Below are 19,404 nucleotides of genomic sequence, written 5' to 3'. Positions count from 1 at the left end.
GGTTTCCAATGGGCAAGCATAAATGACAATTATGCTGAGGAAGCAGGGAGAAGAGCCGACACGTGCCGGTAAGTCAGAACAGTGGGTTCAATCTAAGGATCGGAGGACGCTGGCCAATCGTAACAGATACGAGGAGATGACCGTTGACCAGGATACTCACGGCGCAGTCGAAGCAGTTGAAAGAGGAATGGAAGTAAGGCCTCGTCCCCAGACCGTACATCTTTATCATCATCTCTGACATGAAGAGGCCCAGGAAGATGAACTCCGCATAGACTGTGGCACAAGACACGGGAGAGAAGGAGAAACAGACAGCAGAGGGAGGGGGAAGGAGAGAAAGGGGTGGGCGGGAAGTGAATCCATATTAGTCAGTAATGTGGCATAGTGGTAAGGCATGTGGCATAGGCAGTGATGCAGAATAGTGGTAAGGAGCAGGGCTCATAACCAAAATGTTTCACGTTTCATTCCCTGCTAAGGCACAGCTGCCATATCCTTGAGCAAGGTATTTAACCCAGAACCGCCTCAGTAAAAATCCAGCTATATAAATGGATATTGTAAAAATTTAACCTGTGTAAGTCGTCCGGATAAGAGTGTCCACTAAATGACAGAGATGCAAATGTAAATGTAATGGTCATGTGGGAGGGTGACTGGTTTGTAGCGAGGTGTCAGTGCACAGGCCAGAAAGTAACTGTACAAATCAGTTATGAAAGGTATGCTACAGACAGAGAGAACACTGGCTCAAAGGTGAGACACATTACATTACATTATTGTCAGTTAGCAGATGCTCTTATCCAGAGCGACTTACCACGGTTACAGTTTTTACATGTTATCCATTTATACAGCTGAATATTTACTAAAGCAAGCAGTCTCCCTGTGGGTAGCCTTTTGGTTAACAGCCCTGCTCCTTAACATTATACTACACTGCCGCTCGATTAGCAATCCAGATTAGCAATCACGCTGGCAGGATTCAGATGGACTCATGAGTCGTAAACTAAACTAAACGGAGCCACCTTCAAACAGGGCTCAGGCGCACCCCGGGCGTGGCGCGGGGAGGCTCGGGAGGGGGTGGAGAGGGACTAGCGTTTGGTTGGGCAGGAGGCCCTCGGCACTCACAGAGGAAGTCGGAGAGCAGCTCGGGCTGGTCGTAGTGCACGATGGCCACGCACATGGTGTTGAGGCCCACCAGGCTCAGCACGGTCCAGTAGAAGGCCTGCGTCTTGACGATGTGGCGGATGAAGAAGCGCAGCCGGCGCTCCTTCTTGTTGAAGCTGGTGCCCTCCTTGCCGCTCTTGATGCTGGACCGGGCGAAGGGTGAGCCTGGGAGGAGGCAGGGCAGGTGGGTGGGCGGGCGAGAGAGAGGGCGACAGGGACACGAGACACTTAGGATGTAGACGCACGTTTTCAATACGATTACGCTCAGATTGTCCTGAAATGTCTACTAGTTTGTCACAAAATGGCACCCAAGAAGTGCAAGAGAGTCCTGTCTCTCCAGCTTTGTCCTGTTTGCGCTGGACATGATTTCTGTCTCCGTGTCCTAATTGTCCCTGAGACTAAAGGGGTGGTTTCAGTTCAAATATGATGTGGTATGGCACTGGGAAGCTCTGTGAATGGATCTTAAGTAAAACCCACACCAAAGGGTGGATTTTAAAGGGGATTATATAGCCACGCTTCAACTGCAATCACATACTGATTTTTTTTACTAAAAGTTGCTACTTTAATGTGTTCATAAACATTTGACAACTCTATAGAGTGACCTGATGCTCAGCTTCCCCCCTGACTTACCCACAGCCATGTCCCCCAGGTGGTCCTCGCCCTCCTCTGGATTCAGTAGGTCTGTCTTGCTCTTCTTGATGGTGGGCCTCCTTCGAGATCCTGTAAGTGGGCCACACAGTGCAACTGTTAGCTTCGCTTACCCATCACATCACTGTAAAATCAAGGTAAGGTTCCTGAAGCTCCCGCTCACTGGCTGAGTAATGTATACATTAACTTTAATGCACTACGCCACCGTACTTCCACACAGTACTCACAATTCACACACACACACACACATGGAGGAATGCCTGGTAGCCATACCATCAAAGGGCATCCGGTCACCAGTGTCATTCTCGTCCTCTGCTAAGATCACCTCCTCTAAACAGACAGATTAAAAAAGTTCCATCATAAAGAGTGTTTACGCTCATTCAGACAGTCTGTGTCTATGCTATGTCAGTCAGCGAGGGTCAGGTATTCGGTGCACAGTCACTGTACCAGTCTGTCTCTCTGCGTGCTGGTTATTCCATTTTCTCCCTTTTTCATCCCTAATTTTGAAATCACCAATTATGCGTTTGGTTCATCTCATCATAACAACATGTACACTCAGGCAGGAGTGCTGGGGCTTAGTAGTTGCCTGCCTCCGTGACATCGCCTGTGTGACAGTGCTGTGGGTGATGCCAGGAAGGAACTCTAGCCAATGGAACCCACCTAACCCTGGCGGGAGGAAGCCAGCTGTGTTCTGCCATGACAGGTTCCCTGTCACTGTCTGTGACTGACTGATGTGAACCTGTGGCACAGCCTGTCAAATACTTCAGTCCTATGTATCAGTCAGTGAGTTAGCCAGTCATTCAAGCAGTCAGTAGGTCAGTCTCTTATTCAGTCTTGAGTCCTGTCCCAGCCAATTATTTTGTTAGTGAATCAGTCAGTCAACCAGTGAGTCCTTGGTATCAGTCAGTCAATCAGTGTGTGAGTGTATAACCTGACCACTGTGTATCAGTCAGTTGCTGTTGCTGTGTTAATCAGACTGTCGGTTTATCCATCAGGCACTGTGTGTCAGTCAGTTTGTTAGTCAGTCCTACGTACAGTCAGATCAGCCATTTTATTAAAGTCAGTCAATAAGTGGGTAACTGTGTCAGGTAGTTCGTCAGTGTGACCACGCCATGTAAAGTACCTGCTTTGCAGATCCACTCCAAGTATCCATTCAGCTCTCTCTCGATCTGCTGCTGCCGCCTCAGTTTGAGGAACTCACTCCTGTTCTCTACGCGCTCCCTCTCTTTGGCAAACTCCCTGTAGGGCGGACACGCACACACACACACACACACGCGCACACACACACACACACACAGCAGGTCGGCAAAGCTTACACACAGCTTATTCCCGTTAAAACCGCACAGGGCTGAAAAGCGACGCTTGTCTCAGCAGCATTAGGCAGATTGTGTTCGCAGGCAGCGGCAGCATCAGAGGCTGCACGCTGGTTGAACTGTAGCTTAACCGCCATGCAGAGGAGATAAGAGCACAAAGGATGCTTGCAGCCCGCAACAGAGGAGTAGTTCAGATTAAGCACAGTTCAGTATTACAATGCTGAGTGCTCTGTGGAAATGCTTCGCAGATGGTGTGGATTATTTCTATCAGTTCAGTTGTTAAACAACGGGGCAGAGAACGGCACCGTTTGTAATCTGGGACAACCAGATGCAGAGACACTATTTCGGGATCCGTATGAGCATAGCTGACTTTGCAGCTTTATGGACCTTTATGTGCCTGCCATAACTTATGTTTCTGTGGGAGAGCATCTCTGTGTAGCCACTTTCAAAACCTGTGTAAAAATGAATGTGTTTCATAAATATACATAAAAAAAAATTACAAAGAAGTGACACAAGGACAGACAGACATGGACTGAATAACAGAAAAAATTAGAACACCCTGACAGGCAGACAGGAGCAAGAACAGAACTAAATAAATCAGACAGACATACGGATGAGACCCTCGTCACACAGCCAGGCAGGCAGACAGGCAACAAGCAGGCAGGGGGAACTTACCCTGACAGCACACCCAGCACCAGGTTCAGCATGAAGAAGGAGCCGACGATGATGAGGGGGATGAAGTACATCCAGTTCCAGGCGCTCCCTGAGGCATCATTGCTCTGGACAGACACACAGACAAACCCTCTGTTAGCGATCTTCTCTGGACAGACACACAGGCGTGTGATGCTAGTAGTAATCATTACTAAGATCACACTAACAATAACCTAATCCGCCTCGTTTGCGGTAGTCATTGCTAATCACCGTGAATAATAAACACAAAGGAATCATCACATCTGGATTTACATGCTCCTGACACTCATACAATACGATATGATACAGCTTAATTCATTTATGCAGTAACATCACTCAAGTGGCACAGCAGCTGGTTTTGTCAGAGTGCAGTCATGCTCATAACGCAAAAGTGACACCATTGCCAAAATCCCAGATTTACTCCTTAACAGTTTAGTCTGCCGCAAGTATGAGGAGAACACCGTCCCTGGTGTCTCTCCCTCATTTCCATTAGCCCCACCACTTTTTTTCTCCTCTCCCATCTCTTTCTGTTCATATCTGTCTGTCATACTTCTCCTCCTTGGCTGCCCTTTCTATATCTGAACCCCAAACCAACCCCCTTCTCCTCACCCACCCACCTCCCCCATTCCCTTCCCTGTCTCTCTCTCCCTTTTTTTTGCTCTCCCTTTCTCTTGCCTTCTCCATCTGTCTGAGAGCTACGGTGCTCTACTGTACACACTATAGCCTTTTGGCCATTAAACTTTCATTAGTTTCCTCCCTGACAGCTGCAAGAATAACTCCAGTTGAAAAGGGGCTGTTAAATATAGAGCATTTCCAACTGGGACACAGAGCGAGAGACCGTTTGAGAAGAGAGACAGGGGAAGAGACCGGTGGAACAGAACAGCGATGAAAGAAGACAGTAAAAAAGAAAGAACAAGTGGAAGACAGAGTGAGAAAGAGAGAGATCGGGCAGTCCTGCATTGCTGGATACACAAAAGAATGTCTTTATCGTTGTGCATGAGTGAGTGTGTGTGCGTGTGTGTGTGTATGCACATGTCTGTGTGTGTGTGTGTGTGTGTGTGTGTGTGTATGTATGTGTGTGTATGCACATGTCTGTGTGTGTGTGTGTGTGTCTGTGTGTGTGTGTGTGTGTGTATGCACATGTCTGTGCGTGTGTGTGTGTGTGTGTGTGTGTGTGTGTGTGTGTGTGGTGTGTGTGTGTGTGTGCGTGTGTGTATGCACATGGGAAAAGAGTGAGAAAGTGAATGATAGGAAAAGAGCATATGCCAGTGGCAGTCAGTGATATGAGTGATGTGATTTGGTCCACTTGCATGCATACACACGTGTGTTTTTGTGTGTGCATATCGATGCATTCTTGTGGCTGTGAGAATGCACTCAGGTCTCCCTCTAGTCTCTGTCTCTATGTAGCCCACATTCCCTCATGTGGCCGCAGGACCACGCGGACTGAGCGGCAGGAACAAGGAGTGCCCCTCATTGGTGCCGTTACCCAGTAGAGCAGCTCGGTCCAGCCCTCCATGGTGATGCACTGGAAGACGGTGAGCACGGCGAACAAGATGTTGTCGAACTGCGTGATTCCGTAGTTGGGGCCGATCCAGTACTTCCTGCACTCCGTCCCATTCGGGCACAGCCTCGCTGACTCATCTTTCCCGCAGGGCTGCTCGTCATACATCTCCTCTGGGGGGGGCAGAGAACATCGAGGTTTGAGGTTCTGAATGCCACTGAAAGTGTTTAGGTGCCTTTTTAGGGTCAAACATAAGATTAAACAGTGGGTAGCATTCATTTGGAATAGCGCATCTTTAGTATGTGATACAATCTGTGCAAGTAGTTGTAAGTTCTCTTCTTATTGATATCAGCAATTTCAGCGACAGAACTACTTTTGTAAATTTGTATGTGCTGACATATTGAGACAATATGATTTGCACCTGTAACTTGTAGCATGTTTAACATGTTGGTATGTTTGCATGTTCATGTTAGAAACTGAGTGCATTGTCACACAATATAGTCCTCAGCTGTAAATGTAGTAGGTGCTGGTTTTTTTGGCACCTGTGGATCCCAATGGCTTTAATGTATACGTAACCATCCTGAACTCTCCTACATGTTAACATTTGGGGGTTGGGAGGGTGGGACAGGCGGAGCAAGACGGAGGGAATGCTCACTGGTGGTGATGTCGAAGCAGGTGGTGTGGAACTTGCCCATGTAGAACTCCAGGCCGATGATGGCGAACATGAGGATGGCGAAGAAGAGCAGCAGGCCGATCTGCAGCAGCGGAATCATAGCCTTCATGATGGACTTCAGCACCACCTGCAGGCCTGGAGGAGAAAACGCAGGATTTCAGGGATTTTTTTGTGTCCTTGCTCCACCCACTTCCTCGTTTTTTTTTTTTTTCTTTTCTCCACCCCTTCTGTCCCTGTATGTCCTGGCCCAACCAATCAGAGGTCCTTGCTTACTGGGGATTCCCGACACCAGTTTGAGGGGTCTCAGCACTCTGACAGCTCGCAGTGTCCGCAGGTCAAATTCAGAGCCCACCCTGGATAAGATCCTGCGGAGAAAGGGAGCGTGAGAGAGAATGTCAGTATTCTTTCACATAAGCACACAAAGTGTAAAACTGAGATTTGCAAGCGCATGACATAACATCGCAATGTCAAGACAGCGGTAAAGAGGCTCATTGGACGGGAACTTTTCTCCCTTGTAGCATATAAGCGATAAAATGTTAGCACATATGGTGTCACTTCATTTACAGCAGCTGTTGGGGAGATACCCTTGCACGTGTTAACGTCCTTTACCTCACATATTCATTCACTTGTACAAAGAGAGACACATCATAATATAATAAATACATATACTGATGTTTTGCTTGTGCTGTGGTTAAAGCTTTGTAACACATTCAAATATGTCACACCAAAGCACTTGAAACTGAAAACTGAACTGAGCATTGGAAGAAGGAGTGAGGGAGGGAGAGAGAGAGAGAGAGAGAGAGAAAGAGAGTCTGCTGACCGCCTCATTTACTTCAGTCTTTTTTTCCTTTCCTATTAATAGCACTCCTGTCTGAAGAGCCGTCACTCCTGGCTTTCTGCACTGTCGCTGTCTACATCACACTTGCTGACACACACATCCGACGCCTGACATACAGATAAGGTCTACATGAATGAACTAACGTTTACTACTTCATCATTTAGCTGCGCGTGTGTACAATGCACTTATGCTCAGATTCACAATGACACAGACACGCACACACACACACACACAGAGTAAAGTCAGGTAAGTGGGGAAGCCACTTGCTAAGGAAGTGCTTTTGTAAGTGTGTTTGCATGGTATTTCTAAAGAATACACCTTAAATCATCAACTCCAACCAAATAACTGACAATGGAGGTGCCTGCAGAGAATCAACATCAACAGAATCCTACACTATCCATTTACCATGCAGGTTGCATGAGGGAACTGCATTATAAGACATGCATATATAAAGAAGACAGAATCAGACCACAAACATGTGCACTCCACTTAAGAATCAATGACATCTAGTGATCGCAAACATTCTGCTTATAAGAATCAATTTGGCTAACGTACAACACGCTCTATGGTACTCTATGGAAAGCAAAAGGATAATAATTGATGAGAAAAGCCATTCAAATTTGAATGCAGTGTATGCCTCATCTCAGGCTGGTCGCCAAAGTGCCTAGCAGGTAAAATATTTTGGGAAGAGAGTGGCGCAGTTTTGCTAAGTGCTTGGATGCCAGTAGACATGGAAGAAGTAAGAAAGAATGTCTCTACAGATGAAAAATGCAGCTTTCCTGATATTGTTGTACAATAATCTAAAGACTAGTAAAAGAAATGCAGCTGAGAAGGCCATCCACAGCCTATACAGTGTCTAAGACCTAAGGAGTCGTGATGGCATGAAAACTAACCGGCAAAGCAACACAGTGCCAATAATCACGCAGACACTCAAAAATAGGGCGAGTCAAATCGTTATTGTATGTTCTAATTTAGTTAACGGCATTGTCTGCGCTATGGTATTGTAAGTTACATAGTGCCAGGGATTTGCAGGTTGACATTCAAGTAATTAGCATGAGGAATATTATTTTTATTTTATTCAACAGAGGACTGTGATATAACACTAAACATTACAAAAATGTTTTGTTCAAAGTTTGAAGAAGGTGGGTAAGGGTATTCCTTGACTGATTAAAATAAGAGTATTGAAAACATAAATGTCTGTTTCAACCATTTATTTGGAACTTTACTTTTAAGAATCAAATTGCCCTAGATGGATGTGATTCTTATAAGTGCAGTGCACTAAATATTGTTTACATCTAAAACAAAATCCGTCAGATCAGAAAAGCCCCCCCCCCCAATAGTGAGTTACCAATTTCTCTCTCTCTCAGTATGAAAGGAAAAGGCTTCACATAGTTCAACCTTATGGCACAGTGCAGCAGTTCCCCCAGGATCCTTTCCGGGAACATCCGTGTTCGTCAGTTATGACTAGATCTACTGAGCACCAGTTGAGTCACACCCCTTGCCACAGGAAGGGAAAAATGGGAATGGCATAATGTGAATGAGTGACTCTTTCTCCCTCTGATTCACAAACCTGACTGACGCGAAGTTGTGTGAAGGGGGAGGGGAGTAGGGAGGTGCACACCGGAAATTTCCATCTCTATGTGAGAGATCTCTATGTGAGAGCATGTATGTGGCAGGAGAGCTGGGCTTCTGCCGCAGACTGCCCAGACACAGAGCAGAGGTAGAAAGATCCGAATAGAAGAGCACTGGCAAAAACTGTACTGGGAGAGAGGGAGGATGAAGGAGGGGGGTAAAATGAGGGAGAATTTGGGAATAGAAGGCGGGGGATGGGTGGAGACGAGAAGAAGAGAGTTTGAGAGATGGACCCTGGTCAAGTTCTGGCACGCTGCTCCTCTTTGGTCAGCTCCCCCACCCATCCCCAACCTCCCCCTCTTTCCCTCGTTAAAAAAAAAAAAAAAACGCAGGATGCTAATTTCAGTAAAAGCTCATTCATTAACAGCTATGATATACAGCCAGGCCACTCGTTCAGTCAATAGTCATTTAAGTGCTCCAGTGAGGGCGGGGGACGCACTGAAAGACTGTAGTAAGCTAAAAAATCACTGAGAGATAGAGTAGGATGGATTGAGCTCTTGGCTGGAGAACTCTGGCTCGCTCTGCCACATTATACATTTCTCTCCAGTGCTTTTATACTCCCTCTGTACAGATCTCTGCATCGACACGCCTATCATTTCCTGTCTGGCTTTAAATGCCTCTCCCCCCCTCTGTCTGTCTGATTCTGCCCTTCCCCCTAATCAGCAAACCCCCCCATCCTCCCCCCCCCCCCCCCCCCCGTGTTACTGTTTTTACAGCCCGCCTCCATCACGCAAATGTAAGCCTAGTCAGATTGCACATTACCAGTTAACTTCTGGTAGGGCTTAAATGGTGTTATGCTCACACTCAACGGCCTGGGAGTGTTGTTAGCCTGGTCTGACACTGTTGCTCACTCAACTTGAATGGATACGCATATGTTCTGTTGTGCCAGAAGTCGCTCTGGACAAGAGCGTCTGCTAAATGCATGTAATGTAATATAATGTAAGCCACATCACCCTTGTAATGTTCACACATACACACCCCATCACATAAAACCTGGCAAGCACATACTCCTTATCCTCACACACTCCGACTTTACAGCCCAATGCCGCAGTGCGTTACACACGCACAAACTTTACCATCCAAATCCACACTCTGCTATGTGGATGCATGGTTCCAGTTACAACACACTCACACACACATATAATGAATACACACTCCATCAGCACAGACCACAGTGAATGTGGGCGGGGGATCAAGAACATAGCATGCGGTAACCTAATATCACATCGTCAGATAAAATTCTACACCGAAAGGCTGAGTGTAAAAGCACAACTACAGGAGGAGCTTTGGATTGTATGTAGGAATATACAGCCTAGTACCTGCTTTTTTGCATCTGGTCTGGACTCAGCATGACTGTGAGCTGACTGCACTATCACATGCCAAACACTAGAGGGAGCATTTTCTTGTCCAGTAACCTTTAAGTCACTGTTACTGCTACTCCAGGGGAAAGCTGGATATACCTAGTTTGATCAAAAAACAGTAAGTTTATGCTTGTAACAAAATTGCATGAATGTTCAGCACATCTGTAGTTCTATCAGCTGTAATGTATCAGAACATCACTTCATTTGAGGACCAGTATATTGTAAAAGTCTCTCATTGTTTTAATAGATAATAATGGATTGCGGCAGTTTCCAGGTGATCTCTTCTTATCACTTCTCTTCTTCCATTCCCCTTTATGATGTGTCTAATATAATGCCCACTGCTTCTCTCTGATGCACTCAGCAAAACTGTCTCTGACAATTTTTTTAGAATTTATGGTTATGTACATTCAGAAAATTGGATCGATCTATGAATTTACCTTTGTCGCTCCGGAACGTTATACTTTCTTTTACGCAATATCACACCTTGCTCTTTGTGGAGACAGACCTCTGTGGGGAATGGACTTCAAAAAAAAAAAAAAACGAAAGACTCTGTGAGAAGGAGCGAGAGACTCGGAGAAGAGAGAGACTTGCTGGCTCTGTGCCCTGCAGCCAGTGGCAGTGAAACAGACCGAAGCAAAGGCGGAACTGGCAGCCTTCACAGGGGGTCCAATCCCACTGTTTCAACACAGCTATCATTAAAACTCCCATAACTTGCCAAGTGTGACCCCTGCCCCGTAATAATAATAGTAATAATAATAATAATAATAATACACAACAAGAAAAAAATCTACAGTGACATATTCTATACTGTGCTGTCGTTTTATTATACTGACTTGGCAATGTAATGAGGTTTATGGGTGTTCATCATTGATTGTTGTACCAGAAAGAATGCTAAAAAGGACAGCTTTTGTCATATAGTGACAGTTGTGTAGTAGCGTCGTGCTGTGCAGTTCCCTCCACAAGCTGCTGCCATGTGCTTTGGCCATACAGTGCAGAGCGCTGTCACGGCAGAGCCAGCAAGGTGACACTGTGACGCTATGATCTAGTCGTGAGTGGTGAGGATTCACCAGACAAGTCAGGGGTACGTGACTGAAAACCACACGACCAAAAGGAAACACTTCACACAGCCTTGTTGACACAAACTGGTGACCGTCTGTAAAATCCTGTCCGTGTCATTCACCTCTCATCCTCCTCCTCTTCCTCCCTCTGTCCTCCTCTTATCCCTCCCTCCATCTTTGTCATCCCTCCCCCATCTATCCCTTGGCCTTGCATTAATATAGCACAGTGCTTGGCCTCACATTCCCTTCTTCTTCCTGCTCTGTGTGAGGGCAGCTGAACGAATCAGTGCTCCCTCTAGTGTCAACTCTGTGTCGGTTCACAAAGACACGCTTACACAAGCCCAGGAACACACTGATCCGCACACTGAGGTGGAGAAAATACTGAAAGAAGGGAATGCTTGAAGTCGTGGCCTTTGATATTCAGAAGTAGGGATGATGTGGGATGTTATCTTCCTATAACGAGGAGACTGACAGAAGTGAATGCTGGGGGATGTAGTCTGTGATGTTGAGACGGGAAAGCAGAAAAAGAGACGTTCAGGGGAGTCGCCGCGATTTAGTGCGCAGACGGAGCAAATGGCATGACTTAGAAAAAGTGCTGTGCCATGGAGGAGCTGGAGGAGAGGAAGAGGGTGGCAGTGTTGCATAGTGGTTAAGGAGCGGGGCTTGTAACTGAAAGGTTGCCGGTTTGAGTCCCCACCGGGGCACTGCTGCTGTACAAGGTACTTAACCCACCATTGCCTCAGTACATATCCAGCTGGATAAATGGATAACATTGTAAGAAAACTGTAACCAACGTAAGTCGATGCAGATGAGAGCATCTGGTAAATGCCAGGAATGTAATGTTCTCTTATGCAGATACGATACTGTGCAGCAGTGGAGAGAAGGGAAAGTGCTTCGCTTCATCGCAGGAATACAGCGCGGGTGGCGTTCTGGGACGTGGCCGTGATGTAGCGCAGAGACAGGGCGGGGAGAGTGGAGGGGCAGGCTGCTGGCAGCCCAGGGGACGCCAGCGATAGCGGGATGAGACAGGCGGGTTAAAGCGAGGGATTCACACTGCGAGGAGGTGTTTGCCGAGCGCTGACAGAGGCACTCTCTGCTGGGACACACCTGTCAATCTACCTCCGACACGCTGGGAGAGCAGCGGGGGGAGGGGCTGATGCTGCCCCTCGGGGGAGAGTGAGACAGGAATGGTGTGTGTGTGTTTGTGTGTGTGTGTGGTTTGTGTGTGTGTGTGTATGTGTGTGTGTATGTGTCACTGGCTGCAGCGGTGCGGAGCTAGCCTCAGTGAGGTGCTGGATAGTGAGAGTCCCAGCTTCCGAAAGGAGAATTCCTTCTCCGGAATCACCCCGCAGCCTGCCCACGCTGTGCAGATGCCTGACTCAGTGCGCGTGGGAGGGGGATGCTGCGCGCGGGTGTGCGTGGGTGTTTACGTGCGTGATGTCTGTGTGTGCATGCGATGTGCGTGTGCGTAAATCAGTGTGTGCGTCTGTTTGTTTGTGTGAGAGTGGGCAAGTGTGCATGCTGGTGTGAACAGCAGAATATTTCTGAGTGAATCTTAAACAACTCCCATTTATTGATTAATTTATTAGTGTAATGACTTGGATGATGATGATGATGATGATGATGATGGTGACTTGAGGTCTGTCACCAGCACACAACTGGGTCTTCCCATTCACGGCATCTCCATAGCAACTGGTCATTCCTCATTCACGCAGTTTCCACGGTTACCGACCTCTCATTCATAACGGTTTCCACAGCAACCGGGCCCTTCCTCATTGACAGAATCTCTGCATCACCGCAGCAACAAGGCCAGAGGAGGGGCTACCTTCAATTGATTTTTTTTATGGGTTTGGATTCTCTGCTGTACTGCCACACAAAAAACATAAACACTCAAAGATGTGAGCAGGTGCCTCCATACTAAGACATTTTGATATCCTCACTGTACACACAAGCACAAACACATACACTCCAGTTCACTTGGTAGAGTCTTGGTATGAAACATTAAGGTCCACAGATTCATGTACAGAGCTACAAACAGGAATCTAGGTCACATGAAAAATTCTCCAGTGTGTAGTAAGCTACACACACACACACACACACACACATAACTGACAGTTTCTGAGTGAAGCAACAATGTATGTTGCAGTAGTTGTGCGCTATTTTACAGCGTGTGTATGAACTGTGTCTGCGTGTGTATGTACATGTGTATACGTGTGTGAATGTACCTGTGTGTATGTGTATGTGAGTGTGTATGTGTGTGTGTCTGTATGTGTGTATATGTGTGTGAGTGTGTGTGTGGGGATGTCTGTGTATCCGTGTGAATGTGTGTGTGTGTGTGTGTGTTCGTGCGAGTGTGTGTATATCTGTCTGTATGTGTGTGTCTGGCAGCAGTGTGACAGTGCCATGTGTTGTCTCAGTGTGTGACCCTGTCCACTCAGTGCTTCCCACAGTGCCCAGCCTCCCTGTCCCAGACTGTACACCTGACTCACTGCTGTCCCTATCTCTCTTTCTCTCTCTCACACACGCACACACACACACAAACATATGCACAATCTCTCGCTCGCTCTGAAATACACACATTCACACACAGTCAATATCTCTCCCTCCATCTGAAAAGCGCAATGACATTCTCAATCATTTTTATTTCTTTCTCAAAAAATCACTGATAAAACACCTAATCTATTTCACAAAACAAATTCACGCAATGCTGGGGGAGGGTGGAGATGTTACTGGAGCAATTGCTCATAATCACACAATTGTTTATTCAGAAAAAACCATGTGCTCTGTATCTTGGCACAATCTTTTTATTTGGGAATATTGGTGTGTTAGTCTCATCAAGGCTGTCTGTGTCATTCTCATCGGTTAATGTGCAAGATAAATGCAAAAAAATAGTCTGAAACATACTTGCAATTCTAACAACACACTCAAAACAGACACCACACCACAATTAGCAACAGAAAGCCCCAAAGTGTCATTACTACAGACAGACTCACCACCACAGCCAACATCACAACCACAGACAGGTTTGTTACCACAGACAAGCAGACTAAGGTGGAAAACCCCACCAAAGTAACTTGCTAATTAATAATGCTAATTAAATTAATGACAAAACTATTGAAACAGGGACCTAGATGGCAATCATATGTGAGAGTGCTGGTATTCCCTAAGATCTATTCCCAGAGGTAGGTGGGAATGTGTGTGTGTTTGTGTGTGTGTGTGTATGTGTATATGGGGGAGGGGTGTGTGTATTGCCACTGAAGGGCCTCCTCTGATCACTGGAGTGGAACCATGACCCTGGCGATGTTTTCTGATGGGATGGATGGTTATATGGGTGTGGCTATTCACTGCACTCCTCCCCCAGTGTTTCAGCATAGGGAACATCGCGTGGTGTGAGGATGAAGGTGACAGCAACAGGGACGGGGCTTCCCTACCTCTGCCCCACCATGCTCGCTCACCCCCATTCCTACCACAGCAATGGTACGCCCCACGACTGAACGCAGAGCCGACTGCCTCGTTTCTTGGTAGAACCCATTGGCTTGGTGGGGTGGGGTGAGATTGCTGCTCTCACCAGTGTCTACATGCTGCCGTACCCCCCCCCCCCCCCCCCCACATTCCTTCTCTCTCTTTGCCTGCCTTCCCCTACTGCGCAAGTCTGCCTCTCTCTGGCTCTCTCTCCATCATCTCTCCCTCGCTCTCGCTTTCCCTGGCTTCTCCCTCTGTCATTACTGCTGATCTCAGCAGTGTATGTACACTCAGCTGACAGGCAGGCATCCAACCACTCCCACTCTCTCTCTCTCTCTCTCTCTCTCTCTTTCTCCCACTCTCTCTCTCTCACCCTCTCTCTCTCGTCCCCCCTCACCCTCTCTCTCTCTCTCTCTCTCGTCCCCCCCTCACCCTCTCTCTCTCTCTCTCGTCCCCCCTCTCTCTCTCTCTCACCCTCTCTCTCGTCCCCCCCTCACCCTCTCTCTCTCTCTCTCGTCCCCCCTCTCTCTCTCTCTCTCTCTCTCTCTCGTCCCCCCTCTCACCCTCTCTCTCTCTCGTCCCCCCTCTCTCTCTCTCTCTCTCTCTCTCTCTCTCTCTCTCTCGTCCCCCTCTCACCTTCTCTCTCACCCTCTCTCTCTCTCGTCCCCCTCTCACCTTCTCTCTCTCTCTCTCTCTCGTCCCCCCTCTCTCTCTCTCTCTCTCTCTCTCTCGTCCCCCTCTCACCTTCTCTCTCTCTCTCTTTCTCTCTCTCTCTCTCTCTCTCTCTCTCTCTCTCTCTCTCTCTCTCTCTCTCTCTCTCTCTCTCTCTCTCTCTCTCTCTCTCTCTCGTCCCCCCTCTCACCCTCATTTTTTAACATGCTCACTGCCTCTGTATCCTCAGTTCCCCCCACCTGCCTGCTCGTTTCCCTCCCCCCTCCCCCCCTCTCCTGTCATCCGCACATCCCAATTTCCCTCCTTCCTTCCTGTGTGGCAGCGTGATCGGTTGAGAGGGAAGGCAAAAGAAAAGAGCACAGACATTCCTCCCCTGTCTCCCAGTCCTGCTCCATTAGCGGTACCCAGCATTCCTCTCTCCCTCCATTAACAGAGAATGCCCAGCCTGTCTTCTCCAACTTCCCACATGTCCTGCTCTGTGTCCCCACAGGTGCCGGCCTTACCGAGCTTGTGTCTGCGTGTATGTGTGCAGTGTGTGTGTGTGTGTGTGTGTGCAGTGTGTGTGTGTGTGTGTGTGCAGTGTGTGTGTGTGGTGTGTGTGCAGTATGTGTGTGTGTGCAGTGTGTGTGTGTGTGTGTGTGTGTGCAGTATGTGTGTGTGTGCAGTGTGTGTGTGTGTGTGTGCAGTGTGTGTGTGTGTGTGTGTGCAGTGTGTATGTGTGTGTGTGTGTGTGTGTGTGTGTGTGTAGTGCGTGTGTGTGTGTGTGTGTGCAGTGTGTGTGCGGTGTGTGTGTGTGCATGTGTGTCTCTGTGCAGTGTGTGTGTGTGGTGTGTGTGCAGTATGTGTGTGTGTGTGCAGTGTGTGTGTGTGTGTGTGTGTGTGTGTTTAGAAGTTTCAGGTTGGTCACAGGACGTTCCAGTGCTTCATGCATTGCTGTGCTACGCTATGGATGTTCCATTTTAGACCGCAGCCTTTTGAGAGCATTCACAAGGATTCCAGCAGATGGAATTTTTCTTTGAACCGCACGGACCTGAATGTATGATCTATTAATAGAGTATCTGTGGAGGCCGATCGAAAGGACAATTCACAATGTGTTAAATTTGAACATCATTAGAGAACATTTTCGAGCAATTTTGGTGCTTTCACCGAGTAAAATAAAACAAAAAACAACAAAGACATACTGAAATTGTTTTTACTTAATAAATAAATTTCATTTTCTATTTATTTTTAGAAAGGAAGGAGATGCAGATGAAGCTAATTATAGCTAACATGGAATGACTGCACAGGATGTACGCACCCTTCTGACACACTTGGTCACAATATTTAGACGTTTGGTGAAGATGATACCTACACTGAAATGGCACAGCATGTTGGCACAGCCAGCCTCAGTGAGATAAGATGAGAGTCTGAAGATTTTATTGAATTCCCTGCCTTTGCCTCACATGCTCTGTGTGATCCCAGTTGCCATACCGCTCTACTGCATGGCAAAAGACACCTGGCTGCTTTGGAGAGAGAACTGTCCATTTTTCAACAATGATTAACTGGAGCAGGTGCACCACATAATCCATGACAACTGCTATGTGTCCGTTCTACTTGCTTCCTTTCTGACGGAGAACACGACTGCCACCAACAACCATCACCCGAAGAGCCGCATCCCCCACACAGGAAACAAGAACCCGAGGCAATACTTTTTTTTTCTCTCTTCTGCATTGGACACGTGTTCATTGCTGAACCTTCGTACTTTTAGATCATTGATGTCATTTCACAGTTGCTATTTTTCAGAAAATTTATCAGGGATTTTTATTTAACTGATGGTGGCATTTTGTATATTTTTCGTCATATACATGGATTCTACAGTAAATGCCTGCCTGTATGTTGGTTAACTTATCAGAGACAGTGCACAGTTGCAACCTTTACTACATAGAATTCAATGCGTTATACCCAAGTTAGCTACAGACTGTGTGTAAGATGTTCCATGGCATATTTAATTAATTAATGACATAATGCTAATACATTTATTAACATTTATTTGCAGAGTGATGTTCTTTGCAAAAATCAAAACTGAAAACAAAACATTCTCTTTCTTGAATACATAAATTTACTACACATCAGTGTGATGCGCGGTAGTCGAAAAGTTAGCATTTGCTAACGTGTCATACAAGAGTGGTTTTCACTTCTGAACCCGGGGCTCAAGTGGTTAATGTGACAGTGCCTATTCACGTTCATGGCTCTGTGCACAAGATACAGTGCGCAGTAGGTATATGTTCGACTAAGTGCCAAATATATAAGCCTATTTGTATATCAAGGCTGCAGAGTAGATAATGTCATCATGCAATGTAAATGATTAAATCAATACGATGCTGCAATGAATGCCAATTAGGCCTTGGATCTATAGCCACACTGCTCACCTCTTTGGTGGGTTGTGAGGAGCTCCACACAAATACACAGGATGCACCACACAACAAAAAGCCCACACAATGCTGAGCAGCACTGAATCTCACAACCACAGTATAAAACTGACACCGCATGGTGGGGGGGCTGACAGAACAATGACAGTAAGTAAGTACATCTACCTTCAGCTGCATGGCTGTATCCCCCCACCCCCCCACTCTCTCTCTCTCTCTCTCTCTCTCTCTCTCTCTCTCTCTCTCTCTCTCTCTCTCTCTCCCTCTCTCTCTCTCTCTCTCTCTCTCTCTCTCTCTCTCTCCCTCTCTCTCTCTCTCTCTCTCTCTCTTTCTCTCTCCCTCTCTCCCTCTCTCTCTCTCTCCCGTCTCAACAGTGCCAACTGTGAAGTCATTCAGTCTGACAAGGTGGCAGCTGCCTGCGCGGTCACGACTCGCAGCTCGACCGCAGAAGGCATCTTCAGCTCGCAGTAGCATGAACAGCACTGAACACCAGGCCACAGGGTTCAGCGAGAGGCACGGTTTCTCAGAACCACAGGGTTCAGGACAAAGGACAATCGTTTAGCACCAGGGCATAGAGTTCAGCGATAGGGACTTTCATTCAGCGCCAGGGTCGAATTTCTCTAGTAGGGACAGCCATTCAGATCCAGGGACTGCTCTCAGCCCTAGGGTATAGGGTTCAGCACTATGGACAGTTGTTCAGCACCAGGGATAGCACTGAATACAACAGACAGTCATTCAGCACCAAGGACAATTCTCAGCACCAGGGTAGAGGGGCTCAGGACCGTGGACAGCAATTTAGCACTAGGGACAACCATTCAGCTACCAGGGACAGCACCTCACGCCAAGGGAAAATGGTTCAACATCAGAGGTGGCACTCAACACAAATGAGGATCAGTCAGCACTAGAAACAGCTCTCTACATGAGGGACAATCATTCAGCACCAGGGATAGTTGTTACGATGATGGACAATTATTTAGTACCGGGGCAGCAGTGGAATCTAGTGGTAAGAAGCAACATTCATAATCGTAAGGTTGCTGGTTCAATTCCCTGCTGGGGTGCTGCTGTAGTACCCTTAGGCAAGGGTAAACATCCAGCTATACAAATGGATAAAATTAAAACCTAGGTAATTTGTATGTTACCTTTGTAAGAGATTACATTATTGTCATTTGACGGATTAAATGACAATAATGTAACGTAATGGATGATCATTCAGAACCACGGACAGCGCTCAGTAACAGGGTATAGGGACCAAGAAAATTGTTTGTCACTAGAGACAACCACTGAACCTAGGACAGCACTCAGCATGATGGATATTGCTCACACCAGCAGTTACCACTCAGTATGATGGAGAGTGCTCTGCACCAGGGTAAGGGGGTTCACCACCAACGGGAAAATCGCTAAACACTCCTACCTCATGACCCCGACGGCAGACACAGTCTCCCCCCGGAGCACCTGCCTCAGTGACAGTCTGTAAGCCATCTCCCACGGCAAGCAATTATGACATCACAGACCTCCCAGAACTCCTCAGATGTGAGCTGTGAGAATGTTGCTTCCTTGAAACCACACATTCTAGAGTGGTGTCTGTGGATACTACCTGCCCTGTACTGTTTCAACACATATCACATCTGTAGATCATGGAATTATGTGTGTATGTGGGTGTGTGTTGAAGTCAGCTCAGTTGAAGTCCTTAAAAATCACACATTTCAAGCTTTAACAGTGAGTGGAGCACTTCTCTTTACTTCTTGTCATACCACTGGTTAAATTTATGTTTGGAAAAACATTTATGTAAGCTGTCACAGAAAGGAACACTGGCTTAAATTTGCTGCATATTTTCCCAAATCACTTTGATGCTTAATGTATTTGGGAACATGGCAGAATGAATGCTACTTTGGCAGAAATCTGCGTTAAGAATATCAGCATGCATAACACCTATCAATCAGTTATGCCATGCGAGAAGAGTATCAGTTAGCATGTGTCTGCCAGCACAGCATGTGGATGAGTG

General features: G+C 46.9%; 1 protein-coding gene across 10 annotated transcripts in view; it reads right to left on the bottom strand.

Annotated features, from left to right (window-relative positions):
• Positions 1-19,404, bottom strand: part of cacna1ab (calcium channel, voltage-dependent, P/Q type, alpha 1A subunit, b) — a 108,598-nt gene that overhangs the window by 56,731 nt on the left and 32,463 nt on the right. For all 10 annotated transcript variants that reach the window (XM_036521839.1, XM_036521864.1, XM_036521890.1 and 7 more), the window contains exons 4-12: positions 6,248-6,339; positions 5,957-6,109; positions 5,287-5,474; positions 3,786-3,889; positions 2,921-3,036; positions 2,071-2,127; positions 1,780-1,869; positions 1,111-1,314; positions 161-273 (exon numbers count right to left, since the gene is read on the bottom strand). In XM_036521839.1, the coding sequence (XP_036377732.1) occupies positions 161-273; positions 1,111-1,314; positions 1,780-1,869; positions 2,071-2,127; positions 2,921-3,036; positions 3,786-3,889; positions 5,287-5,474; positions 5,957-6,109; positions 6,248-6,339 (1,117 nt within the window). The remainder of the gene's footprint in view (positions 1-160; positions 274-1,110; positions 1,315-1,779; positions 1,870-2,070; positions 2,128-2,920; positions 3,037-3,785; positions 3,890-5,286; positions 5,475-5,956; positions 6,110-6,247; positions 6,340-19,404) is intronic.

The sequence above is a fragment of the Megalops cyprinoides genome, chromosome 1 (assembly GCF_013368585.1).
Source record: "Megalops cyprinoides isolate fMegCyp1 chromosome 1, fMegCyp1.pri, whole genome shotgun sequence".
NCBI classification, from domain to species: Eukaryota; Metazoa; Chordata; class Actinopteri; order Elopiformes; family Megalopidae; genus Megalops; species Megalops cyprinoides.
Note: the sequence above shows the minus strand (reverse complement) of the source record. Positions and strands in the feature narration are given on the sequence as shown.